General features: G+C 38.9%; 1 protein-coding gene across 1 annotated transcript; it reads right to left on the reverse strand.

Moving 5' to 3' along the window:
• Positions 1 to 601: 601 nt before the first annotated feature.
• Positions 602 to 15,303, reverse strand: LOC139734794 (uridine 5'-monophosphate synthase-like). The gene is made up of 11 exons (XM_071645581.1): positions 15,139 to 15,303; positions 13,794 to 13,892; positions 13,096 to 13,257; positions 11,634 to 11,737; positions 10,947 to 11,091; positions 8,941 to 9,075; positions 8,104 to 8,237; positions 4,731 to 4,945; positions 3,551 to 3,649; positions 1,461 to 1,573; positions 602 to 691 (listed from the first exon to the last, which is right to left on the reverse strand). Exons 1-11 carry the CDS (start codon positions 15,271 to 15,273, stop codon positions 602 to 604), a joined length of 1,431 nt encoding a protein of 476 aa, XP_071501682.1. The 5' UTR covers positions 15,274 to 15,303.
• Between the last annotated feature and the right edge of the window lie 506 nt (positions 15,304 to 15,809).

Consider the following 15,809-nt stretch of genomic DNA (forward strand, 5'->3'; position numbering starts at 1 on the left):
ATGTATATCTAATTTGTGTACCCTATAACATTTTAGTAACAATCTAGCATTCCAAATGCTACAAACGTACTACTTACTGGAGGTATTCTGGAATGAATAATTAAACATAATGCAAAGTTTGCTCTGTACCACTTGACTGTAGCACACAAGCCTTGAACATGCAGAGTTGTGGCTGATAATACTGTACTTCAACATTTCTGTCTGTTTTTGGATATTTTACCTGTCTCCATTCGTGTATAATGGTCGTTAATATACAAAAGCTTCAAGTCACACAATGATTGACAATTGAATACTGACACACAGTATAATTATTTATCTTTTGTAAAGTGTGCGAGATGATTACAGGAAAGAACGAATACATATTTTAATGACTGGGTGCTGCAACACTGCTGCTTTACTAGACACTGGTTGATGTGTTCCCTGAATAGCATGAATTCCCATCGCATAGAATCCCACTCCCAATAGGAATGAATTGAGGCAAACATATTTGGACAGAGCCCAGAAAGTCACCTGTCTCAGCAAAGAGGCAGAAACTTATGAGAAGTCACAGGGAAAATATTCCTTTGTCCCATTACACTACATCAAGGCAATGACCACGCCCTCATCTCTCCGCCCCCTTCTGGAGGAGTTTCTGGTAGGCAGCCACGCCCGCTTCTCTGTAGTCCTTAGCAGCACTGGCTGGGTCTGATGCCTGAAAGAGGGAGGGATGAGGAATAGATTATTAGATTTTGAGAAGTCAATCACTCTGAAAAGATTGCATTAATTTAATTCTGTGCATGTCATTAATGCAACCAGGCCATTCTCCCCCCCCCCCCCCCCCCTCTTTATGATACGTTCCTTTGCCATAAAGTGACATCACAGCTAGGCAACCACCAAAGAGATGGATAAATCTGTTTTGTAGAAATTTATCAAATTCTTCAGTGCTCTGTTATTTGCACTTCACTCTTTTCATACACGTATTACTATGCCTTTAGAGAGGGAGAGAGAGAGAAAAAAAAAAACAAAAACAAACAACCTTCTCTGCGGAAATCACCATGAATCATTACATATGAAGCCATCGCTCTGAAAATGATCTCACCTGCTCTTATGTATTCACTCTCCACATTAACCCATGTAGGGCGTACTGATTTACCTACAACATGCATTTCCCATAGACAGCTGCCCGAGTTTACTCAGGACTCGTCCTCAACGGGAAAAGGGAAGCTCATCTAAGGGCCGCAGAAGGCCTCAAGGTAGGATGCCAGTAATGTTACATAAATATGACCAAAGACTTGCGCAGAAATTGATTTCCTACTGGCTGATACACTTAAAACAATTTTACTTTCTTCATTCCTTTCTTCTTCTTTTTTCTTCATTTTTTTTTTTTGTTGGGGGGGGGGGGGCTGCTTCTATTGGGCTAGAAACTCAGAACTTTCTTCAATCACCATGAGATTTGTTATCAACTTTGTAGATCTACTGACCTCATAAATCCCCCTGCCGACAATGATGATGTCACTCCTGCGGTTGGCGATGACCTCATCTGGGGTCAGGTACTGCTGGCCGAGACTGTCCTTCCCTTCCGCTAACTTCACACCTAAAGTCCAGCACAGACAGAAACATTTAGTATTGACATCAGTTGGCAGGAAGCTGTACATAATTATGCTGGTAAAATCATGTGGCACATACTGTTGTCACTAATATCATTTGTGATTGGTCAAAATAATAGCTATTTATGACACTCACTGCTCTCATTATACATGAAAACGATGTTATAAAAAACATCAATGCAGCAAGACTTTGTTAGTGCAAAGTACTTCCAGCAATAAAACTGTCATCATTTCCCTTGCTTACTTTGTCAATTTTAACAAGATTATTTTATAACAAAAAAACAAATCCAGTGGTCTTGATTATATTGTTATAATGGGATTTGCCACTAGCTCATGGCCATGCACTACTGTCTACAGCTATAAATTCTTGCATGAAGAATTGATATTACAAATATGATGCGCTCACTGGAAAAAAATGCTGAATGCTCTGTCATGCAATCTTCTATGGTACATACAATCAAAATGCATAAGCAGCCATCACACATTCCTTTGCTTTGCTCCCTAGAGTAGTAGATACCTCTGCAGCCTCTGCCCATAAATAAAAAAAACTTTCAAATAGCATCTAGACAAAATGTCTGACAAGAAAACTAACACTACTAGAACTATCACTGAAGGTCATTAATACCCACACTCAAGCAGCTCAGACTCCTATTAAAAGAATTGAACCAGGGTACAAACAAGAAGGGCATTTTGCGCAAATACACCTATAGATCTTTATTCACACCCAATTTTTTTTTTTTTTCTTATAGCTTAAATGCTTAAGATAGTTTAAAGGGACTGTACAGTACTGGTTGAGGTAGGGATTATTGTTTTGAACATTCCTAAGTGAGATAAAGAAAAGCCTCTTATGAAATATGAAAGAGCATGTAATTTTAAGAAGGATTCAACGTTTATTTGATGAAAATTGGTTTTCAAATGGCCGAGATATCAAAAAAAAAGTGCTACTAATAAAAGGCGACATGCTACAACTTTATTAGGATTTCTTTGTTTCACCTTGTTTTTGGATATCTCATCCATTTCAAAACCGATTTTCATCAAATAAACTTTTGATACCCCCTAGAATTCCATGCTCTTTGACATCTCATAGAGTGGTTTCTGAATACCTCGCAAAACGTTAAAAGCTAAATATACACCTCTCCCAGAACTGTACACACCCTTTAAATAGCTTAAATGCTTTTTTGCTACAGAAATGCGTGGTTACCATGGCAACATTCTTTATTTATTTATTTTTGTACGACTAACACAATGGTGTCTTGCATATCTACACCTATAGATCATACATACTAAATTTGACCGTAATTGCTTGAATGTCGTTTAATACGATTCTCAAGGTTTTGGTAAAATTGCGATTACTATGGCAATGCTTTTTCTGGAAAACACAAAAAACAGGGTCCCGTTTCATAAAACTTGTTATCAGTGACAACTGCCACATTTCTATGACAAATTCGCTCTCAGCCAATCAGATGCAAGGATTTTAGTAGCTTATATCAACTACTGTACAAGCTGAAATTTTCGTGGTGGTTTTATTTCTGCGAATTTCACAAATAGCCTTTGAACCGTGAAAATAACAACATGCGAAAGTAACAACGCTCGAATAAGTAAGTTCAGTTAGACCCTCGCAACCGCGAAATTAACAACATGTGAAAATGTCCTCCAAGTAGCAATTCGCAAAAATATCTACGCGAAAATTTCAGCTCGTACAGTATGTATGACAACTTGTCACAGATAAGTTTTATGAAACGAGGCCCAGGTCTTCACATCTTAATAGCTCAATGCCATAAATGTCCACCAAATTTGATTTCAATTGCTTCACAATTGTGGAAGTAGTTCACTCAACAAGATTTTCAAGAAAATATGCAGTTACCATGGCAACACCCTTTCAGGTACAAACACAAGGAGTGTCTTGCATAACTACACCTTGGATTATTATACATGCCATATTTGAAAGACAGATTGACACTGACCTGGGGTCATGTGGATGAACTTGGGGTCAGAGGTCAAGGAAGATGTGGCGATAAAACCAATGACAAAGTCTGCATTGTCTTCAGCCATCTGGACGGTTGCTGTTGAGAGTTATACAAACATGATTTTAATCAAGTGAAAGCTCTTAAAAAGAGATTTTAAAAAGAGAAAGTGAAACAAAGAATGTAAGAAAGCAAATTATAGAAGACTTGAGAAATCATGAAGCATGTTTCATTGTGAGTCCAATATGAATGAATAAAAGCATAAACTAGACTAGTTTTCGTGTGATTTCTTGTTTTGTTTTTAATTTCTGAACCAGGTGTATGATAGAATGAATGGTCATCACAGATATTTTCCTTCGTTGTGTTAACCTCAGTGAATAAAATTGTATGCTTGATCTGTATTACAAGGAATACCAATTGAAAAGGAAAGAACCAGCCTGGGATTTGAACCTGTGTCACCTACTGCTTGATACTGGGAAGCGCCACTACCACTGAGCTGAAGCCAATTCATGGCAGTGACATGATGATGTTTGAACAAATGCTGAACGCTTAAACCTCTCTATCATACCCTCTGGGATTTTATTCATAATTCATTAACCTCATAAAGAAAATCATTATTTGTTTGGTTTTTTGACTAACTGTGTAACAATATGAAGTCCCAAGACCTTTAACCCGTTGAGGACGAGTCCCAAGTATACTCGCGCAAATGTCTATGGGATATATGTGTTTTAGCAAAATCAGTCTGTCCTCGACGGGTTAAACACCAACAAAGTGGCACCACACCATTCATGTAATCACAATGTGGAGTCCAAGAACCAAAAGCCACCTAGGAAGTGACACCACACCTATCGCATTATCATAATGTTTGGTCCTCGACCTTAAAACTTCAGTGAAGTGAATAGACATGTTTTGTGTAATCACAATGGGAGTCCTTTAACCATAAAACACAAGTAAAGTGACACAACACCTTTTGTGTAATCATGATATGGAGTCCTAGGACCTTAACCTGTTGAGGGCAGTCTGATTTTGCAACAACATGCATTTCCCATTGACACCTGCCCAAGTACACTCATCCTCAATGGGGTTTAACACCAGTAAAGTAACACCATATAGCATCTTTCGTGTAATCACACAGTGGAGTCCATGGACCTTAAAGCACCAGTTAAGTGTCACCACACACCTTTTGTGTACTCCCCAGTGGCTAAGTTGCCTTTGGAGCTCATCTGGCCGATCAGGAGACAGGCCCGGTTCCTAGGCCCACCCACAGCCTTCAGGCCACTGACGGTGCCTGGACCTGCCACGGCGTGGGCATTGGTGATGTGAGACCACTCCGCAATCCTGTAGACACCAGAGGAATACTGGTGCTGGACAGTGTTGCCAATGTCTGCAAATTTTCTGTTTGGGGGAAAAAATATCAATCAACAAAATGACCCAAACAGGTCATACTTCATTGCCTGCCTGGCATAAGGGCCATGAGGCTTGTGGGCACAAAAAAATCTCTCACACAAACACACACACACACATACACACACACACACACACACACACAAAATGCTGAACGCATCAAATGAAAGAGCTTTCAAAAATTTGATTTTGCGGTAAAAATTCATGCTACAATTCTTCTGCCTGACAGGCAATGATTTGTAACACATTCAAAAACATACAACAAGCTTAAAGAGGAATCATTATAAACCTGTAATACATATGATTAGATCAAGAATTGCAAGTCTTTGCCATGGTAGAAATAGTAGTAAATGAAACAGATAAGAAGAGTACTATCCCTTCCACACACAGTATATCAACTCACATTTCTATTATTAGGTGATACGCTATCAGCGTATCACCTATTGTGATTGTCAAAATCTCTCTTTATTTTTTTTTATTCTTCTTTCTTTCTGGACAATTTTGTGTCGTCAATATCTCAACAATGACATTACGGAATGACATGAAATTTTCAGTCAACATGTCTCATAACAATATCTAGCCACAATAAGGTTTTCATGACAGTAACATATCTATGACGTCATCTAGGCGCCATTTTGTGATTTTCGGACCTTGTCACATGATCGATCATAACTTCATAACTAGATGTCATTTCTGCATCATTTTCGGTGGACATAAAGTTCAGGTCACGCTCTATCTTACTTTTTAACGCTAGTTACCCAGGTCTTCATTACGCGCGCCTACGCGCGCGTCAAAATTTTAAAAGGCTCAAAACGACTTCCCAATGGGAAATCTCGAAGTTTCAGACAATTTTAAGCGTTTCAAACATTTTCTCGCGTGCGCGTCCGTCCGCGCAATTTCACGCGCAGAGGGCGTAACCAACATGAAAATGCAATTTTTTTGACTGATTTGGATTCCTGATACTTTGAGTAACAATATCCACTGATTTCCGATCGATGTTGACCTATAACAAAGGAATGCACTGGCGTCAAAGTTGAAATTCCGCGCGCGCGTCTTTCTGCAAATATAGTGAAAAAACATGTCTTTGTTTATTTCGCCATAGCTCTTTAAATCGTCCGTTGACCCGATATTTCTATTGCATATTACAAAAGCATATGAATTGTAAATAACATTCCTAGTATCAATATTGCCAGGAAAACGCGATGAAGTGATCATATCGTCATTTTGAATAAAAAAAGTGGAATTGATTTTTTTGAGGTACTGTTTCTGACATTCATTTGCTCGTATCTCTGTTGTTTAAGCTCAATATTATCCCAAATTCACATATGTTGTCCTTTAAACATTTGCCTTTCAAGTCCATGTCATGGTTTTGAAATTTGATGACGTCATCATACTTTAAATTGTGATTAAAAGTAAAGATGCAAAATCGGACAAGTTTACGTGTTATGTCTATGGGAGGTGATTTTTTTTAAAAGCATGCATTGACTTAACAACGTTTAAGCACCTTTATCTCAGCTGATTTTGCTTCATTTCCTCTGAAACTTTAGTATGTTGTAGCTGAGACAATAAGCTGCAGTAATCATGCATTTTATTCTTTGAAATCTCCTCATCAGATTGACAATTTTGCAGTTTAAAACTGAAAATGAAAATGGAATGTGGACAAAACGATTCCTCATGTATCTTTCATATACATAAGTTTACGTTCCCCATATTTTCTCGTCGAGACGTATGGCCGAGTGGTTAAAGGCGCCGTCTCAGAGACGTGAGGTTGCGGGTTCGAACCCCACAAGATCACGAAACAATTTTTTTTTATTTTACTTTTTTTTCTTCAATTTGTATTATATATTCGTCCATGTAGAAATCACGTTCGTATATAAACGCACCTATACACACACACAGACACACACACACGCCATATCCCTCTTTTTTGTGTGTTGGAGACCACATTGCTTCGACTGCAGCAACATTTTGCAGGTTGACTTTGTCAAACCGATCATAGTATGTAATGACGACGACTGAGGTGTTGTACTTTGAACAATTGTCTTTCAAGACGATGTCATTGTTTTGTAATTTGATGACGTCATTACACTGAAAATTGTGATTAAAGGCAAGGTATCAAAACCAGCCGATTATAGGTTTTATGTCTGCGGGACGTATTTTTCCCAAGTTGCCAGAAATGGCATAGCGACCTCAGTCGTTACAAGGCCGCTTTTCCGTCTAGCAATGCAATAGATGTTCACACGGCCACGTTAGTTGAGTGGGCATTGACTTTCCCCCTGTTATATCTATACATTGTTTTTTTTTTTTTTTGTCTTACCATTTCCGTGGATGACCCGTGGCCGAGTGGTTACAGAAACGGTTTCGCATGCACGCTCAATATAACTTCAAGGTGCCTATATCACATTCTTTTCTTTGTCGATCACAGATGACTGTCATCTGATGACCACAAGCGTATCACCTAACTCGTCCTCAATGTGACGAGTTTTCATGTCTCGTTACTGTATAGTTTCTATTTAGTTTTCCTTCATGCAATATTTGATAATAGTATCTAATTGATAACAATTTTTGATGGAAGTTGACTTGACTAGCATGAACATTCTTTCACAAGTACCTCTTTCAGAGGGTCGGGGAATAATATTACCCTTAGTAAAATATTTCTGCAACACATCAAAGGAAAGTGCATTCGTCTCAAGAAATGAAAATAGTCCAGATTGTTAATTTTTTCTTGAATTTAACTGGTGTGCACAAGTTACATACCTGCATTCACTGAATCGAAATGCTCATTTGAGGCAATTCCCCTTTACATTATTTGAAGACCCTCAAAATCCAACACTAAATGACCAAAGATAATAGATGGTGTTATACTTTCGGAGGGCTGGGGAATACTATTACCCTCAATACAATATTTCTGTAACACACCAAAGGAAAGTGCACTCTTCTAAAGAATTGAAATAGTGTAGATTTTTAACTTTTCCCCGAACCTCCCTGATGTGCCCTAGAAACATTTCTTCGTTGAATCAAAATGTTCATTTGAGGTAAATTCCCCTTGAAAACATTATCATTATTTTTTCTTCTTTTTTTTTTTGATAAAGACTCTCAAAATCCATCACTGAATGAGAAAGATTAGAGATGGTGTTATAATGCTGCACCTGTCTTCAAAGATGAGGAAGTTGTGCTTGGTGGCCAGCTCCAGCAGCGACTGAACGAAGCTCTGGCTAAAGTCTTCCAGGATGTCCACATGAGTCTTCAGCACACAGATGTGGGGACCAACCTTGTCTGCTAGCTAACGGAAATGGTAATGGCCGGGAAAAAGTTGAGTGATAAGATTTTTATCCTGCACTAGCCAGACACTCATGATGGTAACTCTGATTATCAGCATGAACCCAATCTTTGCAATAAAATACAAAACATAAATGGCTAACACCATTCTACCAGCAGTAATAACAGCATACCCAAAGAAATAACAGCAAGTAAAGTAACTGAGGATTGGAGTGTAGCAATGCTACGCTTTAGTCTTGACTGGCTAAATCTGTCAAAGTCTTCAGAAAAAAAAAAAAAAAAAAACGATAAGAATTGTTAACTTTCATGTGTACAATTATTTTTGCCAACACTGCTTACACAACCCTAAAATAATTTGATGCAGAGGACTTGATTTCTTCTTCTGATTTCTTTACTTCATAAAAGATTTAATGAAGATTTGTGTGCAGGTTAATGGGAGACTTCATTGGGAATGACAACATTTCACTATCTTTTATGCAAAGGGCTAGAGAGAAACTTTGAAATTCCCTTACTATTAAGCGTATTGTATTCTGCCTTACTTTAACAATAAAAACAAACAAACAAACAAACAAAAAAGCCAACAAACTTTAAAAGACAATTTCCATTTTGAGTCTCTAAACAAGTGAAAACACAAATCTATTTTTGAGAGGCATGCAAATTTTTCCGTTTGCCTGCCAAATTCTCTGATAGAGAAGCTTGTCCATTACCTCTAGGACTCGATCTGACGATGTGACGTCCACAGAGAAGGCCAAGTTTGTCTGTTTCTCCTCCATGATGTTCAGCAGTTGCTTAGCAACGGGATGCTGGCACAGTCCAACCCTGGCACCATAGCTCAAGTATTCCTGTGTCATATGGGAAAAACAAGAATGTTTATCTGGGATCATTTATAATTCAGAACCATATTCCTCCACAAAAACTATGGCATGATGTTCAGCAGTTGCTTAGCAACGGGATGCTGGCACAGTCCAGCCCTGGCACCATAGCTCAAGTACTCCTGTGTCAAAGGGGGAAACAAGAATGTTAATCTGGGATCATTTATAATTCCATATTCCTCCACAAAAGATACAGCATAATAATTTTTTGCTTTAACTTGCCAAGCTTTTTCACTAGCATTCAGTAATCCATCAAAACTTTGTAAATTTAGTGAGCCCACTCACTAGTAGCAATTTGCCACAGACCAACAGAAAAGTTGTGGTGTCACAATAGGGATTAGGGGGATTTGGTCATCTCAATTCATTGTCTATTTAATAGCTTCGAGACATCTGAGACAATCACCAAAGAAAGCACTCCAACACGTGTACCTAGCGGCAAACAAAGCACAGTAAGAGTTAAAGGTAGGGAATCCCATTTGCATGCCTTTTATGAAGAGTTGTAAAAACACAGTGGTATGTTGAAGAGAGTATCATTTTAGAAACTCCCATAAAGTATTGAATGTGGAAGGTAACATTTAGTACATTTTTATTGACCGTTAGATTTTGAATTGAATTTTTTTCGGGGCTCACCGTAAATTCCAGTACATTACTAGGCTACCTTTGCAGACCCATGCACTGCATGTGTGTCCATCATGTATATTTTGTGAATAAAGTTTGGCATCAAAATTTACAAACATTTCTATATACATTCTTGCCACACACTAAGTTATTACATCAGCTCTTATACTTTTAGATTTGTGTTTATAGATAAAAAGTACAGAAGACTGCGACAAAAAGGCTTAAGTGTGGCTGACACACAGAACTACTGAGTAGTTGAGTTTTGTGCATTATTCAAATTGAAGATAACTGTTGACTTCCAAATTTCTAAGCAGTGGCCTAAACAAGTCCCCCGAGGTTCATATTTAATGTTTTGCTGCATTTTGGGAATTCTGTAAAAGGTACCTCCTACCTTTAAAGGGATCGCATAGTTTTGGTCGAGACCTAATTTCAGGTTTCTAACATTTTTTGGTGAGATAATGAGAAACCTCTTATGAAATATGAAAGAGCATGTAATTCTATGAGGAATTCAACGTTTATTTGATGAAAATTGGTTTTGAAATGGCTAAGATATCCAAAAAAAAGCAATTCTAATAAAGTGTGGGACCCACACTTTATTACGATCGCTTTGTTTTGCTTTGTTTTTGGATGTTTCAGTCATTCCAAACCCGATTTTCATCAAATAAACTTTGAATTCCTCTTAAAATGATATGCTCTGTACTATATCATAAGTGTTTTCTTGGTACATTGTATCTCGCAAAAAGTTAAAAGCCCAATTCTCATCTCCACCAATACTGTACCATCCCTTTAAGTATTGGTGATATTGAACAGATTACTCACATACAGAAAGCCAGCTAACCTCCACTGATGTAAAAGCATACTGATGCACAAGAAAAATTCCACATTCTATCCATGTCAAATCATTTTTTTTTTTACAAAAAAGTAATACTTTAGATTGAAAGAATACACAATCTTATAGCAATCTGTGTAAAGAGAAGTCTCTTGCATAAAGAAAACTAAAGAGGCATTTATTTGTAATTATTGCTTAGGTTTCTCTTTTGTGTGTGTGTGTTGTTTTAGTTTGTCTGTTTGTTTGTTTGCTTGTTTGGTCCGACAGGCAGCCAACAGGTTAGATAAAAATTTCAGCTTTGGGAAAGAGGTTTGTTAATGATTATCGCTGTTTGCATGTTATACTTGGCGGGGAATGAAAAGTAACAAGGAAACATGAGGGATATAAAACTCACTGTTCGTGGCTTTTTGCTGGGTGGTGAGGCTGGCAGACTTTCAATCATGTTTTCCTGGATGAACTTGTGGACACTGTCCACCACAGCCTCACTAATCTTCTCATGGGTACAGAGGATTTTGACTACATATGGCAGATCAAAGGCACTGCACGATGATAGAAAGAGAAATGAAAGAAGCTGTATGGAGCAGCTATACATTAATATCATATGCATCAGTCAAAATAAACAACTTGATAAATATGACTTTAGAGACCACGGAATATTTTGTTTGGTCATACACAGTCCAAACATCATGATGTACCCTCTGCTATGGGAGAACACTTTTGTGCAAACAAATGGCAAAATAATGGGAAACAACAAAGCAATGCAAATCCATTTGTTGAGCAATCCCTTCGGTTCCATATTCTATGACAGGCAGGAAAATACAGAATTAAAAATAATAGGGAAAACCAAACACTGATAGACTGATTATGAACAACACATGAACAGAAATCGGATTCAAGAAACATTTGGAATAAAATTGTAAATCTTCAGAGTGCTCGATGGCAAACTATATTTCAAGCTTGGTAGAGTATTTGTGATGAGATTGAAAATATGTTGCCTTTACACAGTCCTTTGATTTGCATTGTAAGAAATACACCAACTGTTCTAACCTTAAAGTTTGAAATGTCTTACATCACTTCTTACCTATAGAGATTGATGCCACTGTCCTGTAGCCGTTTCTTCCCTCCTTGCACTCTGTCCAGTAGCACGATGGCATCGGTCACTTGGAGCCCAACCTCTGCCAGGGTCTACCCAAGAGGAAGAAACACACAACGTAGACAACTAGGGTGTCACAACATTTAAGAGTCCTCACTAGAACCTTGTGTGTCTTATCAAGCTGAGGACAATGGCCAGGACAAAAATTTTCCTGCTCAAATATGCACATCACTCATACATGTGTACATTTAGGATAAATGACAGAATTGCACATGTGGTTGACACAATGTTCCAGACTAACAGTAATTCATATAATCAAATCAAATCAATTAAATTCTAATTACAGTAGACAATTTTACTACTGTAACATTAGTTTAATTCTTTCTAACCTGTGGTGTTGACATTGCACAAATGGGTAATATTAATTGTTTGTTTATCAGTTGAGAACTTGAGCTACATTGTACTAGCAAATCAGTAATTTAATACCTACAAAAACACAATATCGATACTCACATTGCCAAAAAAAAAGGAAAATAAATAAACAAGAAGAAGAAATGGGAATAGGAACACCAGAGTTTTCCATGTATCATGTACAGTGCCAGAAGAATCAGAAACTTCCTGCTAATTTTGGCAGGAAATGCACATGCGCCAACACCAAAATATTCAGGGTTTTATCTTTTTTTTTAATTGTAAGCAATAAGCTACAGCAACTTACCCCCGTCTATAAGAGTCGCACACACAATCTCTGAACGAGCATGGATATCATGTGACTAAAAACTAGACTAAACTGGCGAGTCTGGGAGCGAGAATACTGGCAAAAAAAGGGGGAGAAATGTAATCTGCAGAGTTTCAAACAAATCCACTTCAAAGGAGAATCATTTTTCTTTCTAAATTCCACATTTTTCAGTTGCATGTACCCTCTGTTGCCCAGTAACTTCCAAAAACAAACTGGAAGGTGAACAAAAAAGGTTGATGCAATCTGATTGTGTATAATACATGTACACATGCCTGCTACAGAGACTCTAACCCCAAGCACCTTCTGGTCTGGAGATTCTCCCGCCTGAAACCCCTTGCAAACGGGAGACTCCAAGTTGATGTGCAAAGTTCCTTACGGCCAGGGCCCTGGGCCAGCTTAAGGGTCATAAAAGCTCTAGGATTCCAGATGCTCTTTCATGCTATCTAAGGCTTATATTTCAACATACGATGAGACTAAGTAAGAAATCATTTCAAGCGAGAGACACAGAGCCAGAGTGGGAGAAATTAAATTTCAAGAGGGAGAACAGGAGATTTTGCAAAAATGGGCTTTCGGCGACAGATCTCCCATCGAAAACAGGAGAGTTGGAGTCTCTGCTACTGCGTTCTACTAGGGAAGTACATAAGAACTCGCATCCCGGGATGTTCATGTGTATGTGGTTAATCTTGCTACCATCTTACTGAGACCTCTACATACCTGGGCAGTCTCTTGCACACTGGAGCCACTGGTCACCACATCCTCCACCACCAGGCAGCGATCACCCTCCTGGAAAGCGCCCTCTATCATCTTCTTGGTGCCATACGACTTGGCCTCCTTGCGGCGAATCAGCATGGGCTTCTTGTGTTTCACTGCAATCAGCTGTGGCAAAGCAAACAAACAGAATGATGTTGCTTCTCGCCAAAAGTTGTCCTTACTCCTGAAGTTTGTAAGTTAGGCTATAACATCACAGGAGTCGACACATGTACAGTACAATGTACACTAGGGTAACCTGTAGAAAACTGAGTATTGATGGGAATACAATAAATAGACAGTGAGACTGAACATTATAAAATTTCATTAGCGATGCTTGTGGGGCATGACTGTGCCATGGGCACATTACAGTACCGGTATTCAGTTGGATATAGTGAACCTGTACCCCAAACCCCACAAAAATTCACTCACAATGTGATTATCCCATTTTCATTCGTTTTATGTCTTTGTACATTTTGTACTTAGAGACCACACCACAAAAAAAAAAAGAAAAAAAAAAAAAGGAGAAATTCAACACAGTGGATCTACATGTCGATAAAATGCATTTTTTATTTTTATGAGTCTGCCCGTAAACTAACATACACATGTACATGTACTTCTAAACGTCTGTCTTCACAGTTACACAGAGAAAGGCATTCACTTACTGTAGCAATTGGTAGAGCAGTGTAAGGAACCCCACAGAGATTATCACAGCTCACACCATTGGTCGTTGCAGTCTCCCACAAGACATCTGCGACAGCATCCTGTATGGGGGAGGGGTTAATGTACTGTTAAATGTGCAATTATTCTCACAATGCAGTTACAGTACTAATCAAAGATTGGTTGATGATAAAATAAATAACAATCTGTAACCTTCAACATTACAGGTACATGTATAGAACAGTGGGTGGTGAGGTGATTAGGCTAATGAAATTGAACAGGGAAACCACTGCACTGGCATAGTCATCTTAACCCATTGAGCCTTGAGGACGAGTCCCAAATACACTCGGGCAGGCGCAGGTGTCTACGGGAAATGCGTGTTGTGTCTACAGCAAAATCAAGCCGTCCTCAACAGGTTTCTAGTTCAACTTTGTGAAACATCCCCAGGGATGTGTAGAGTTATGTTAACGCTGAACGTTATAGAAGACAGTTGCTCAGCTTCGGACGACGTCTGGGCCCCATTTCATATGAAGTTGATAGAACTCTAAACAACAACGTTAGACTCTATTCTACAGGCCTAGGGCCTAGTATATAGGGTCTATATGAAAGCAACTCTTGCTGGAGAGTGGAATGACAATTGTCATGGTAACGGCAAGAATCCAGCTTCCTGATTGGCTATTGCTGGTGGAAGTTGCCATTCCAGCAAGAGTTGCTATGCTAACATCTTTTATGAAAGGGGCCCTGGTCCGAGTGGTCCAGCCAGCGATGTGATGGCCCACCAGTCCTGGGGGGTGTTTCACAAAGCTGTTCTTAAAGTTAAGAAGGACTTAAGCGACTGGTGATCAATTCTTGTGTGCTATACTTATCAGAATTTCAATAATTCACTCAGCACAAGAATTGATCACCAGTCACACTTAAGTCCTTCTTAACTTTAACCAAGAACAGCTTTGTGAAACACCCCCCTGCACCCCACTAACATCACTGCACTGCACTGGCACTGCACCGCCACCGTACCTTTGTATCGCGACTCCTGTCTCAGACTCAAGTCTAGTTTTCTAACATTAGTTGTCCACACTTGGTATTAAAGTATCAAAAGTGGTCTAAAATTACTAGAATTACCTCTTCTCTTCCGTCAGATCTTTCGGTTGATTAGTTGGCTCTACGTTCTAAGTTCAACAAGAGCTTTAATCTTTCTTCAAAGCTTTCCCCGTAGAACATACGGTTGTCTCTATGTATGTGTACGTACATCGAAACGTGTGCATTCCATATTAACAAATCACACTACGCCGACCTCGCACACGGTCGCCGAGCGCCGCGAATATGAATCACGACAACGTGCAATTTACTCACCATTATCTCTGGATAAGACACCATCACCCTCAAATCGAAATACACAGGTGATTGGATTCCACTTTTCAGCGTAAATGAGCCAAACTTGACTGCATTTACGTCATAAAGCCGCAAAATTAGTGACTCTATATCCATTGTTCTTGAGCCTGGAGGTTGTGTTTACTCTTTGAGCTCGTTCCCAGACGAAATTGGCGGTCCAGCTAGCTGTGCATCAACTACACGTGCTACTTCTTTTGTTTTGTCGGATACAAGAACTGGAGCAGCACGCCGAAACAGTCATGCAGCCGCCGCTGCTGGAGCTCAACGAGCTAGACACTAGACGAGGTATCCTATCTATAATGCTGCAGCTAGCTGCTGCGCATCCTTATGTATGTCTCCGAACAAAAGGTGACGCTCACCATGATTGTTCACAGTGACCGTTAAAGGGACATTCCAGGTGATTTTCATAATTTCCCGTCATGTAGTACATAAATTGACAACTCCATGTATAGATTTGTGGAATTTATTGTGGTTCTTGAGCAGAGAAACAATACTTTGAAAAATCTTAAACAAATTACACTGAACAAGGATGATGACATGGGAGGTTCACATATTTCAGAAATGTAGCAGTGTAATTCCATTACAATACAGCTTGCTTGCGAGTTCACCTGTGTATAATCTATGCATGCCTT

Source organism: Diadema antillarum, unplaced genomic scaffold (assembly GCF_040938485.1).
Source record: "Diadema antillarum isolate AM-2024a unplaced genomic scaffold, OU_Dant_1.0 seq00000547_RagTag, whole genome shotgun sequence".
Taxonomy (NCBI): Eukaryota; Metazoa; Echinodermata; class Echinoidea; order Diadematoida; family Diadematidae; genus Diadema; species Diadema antillarum.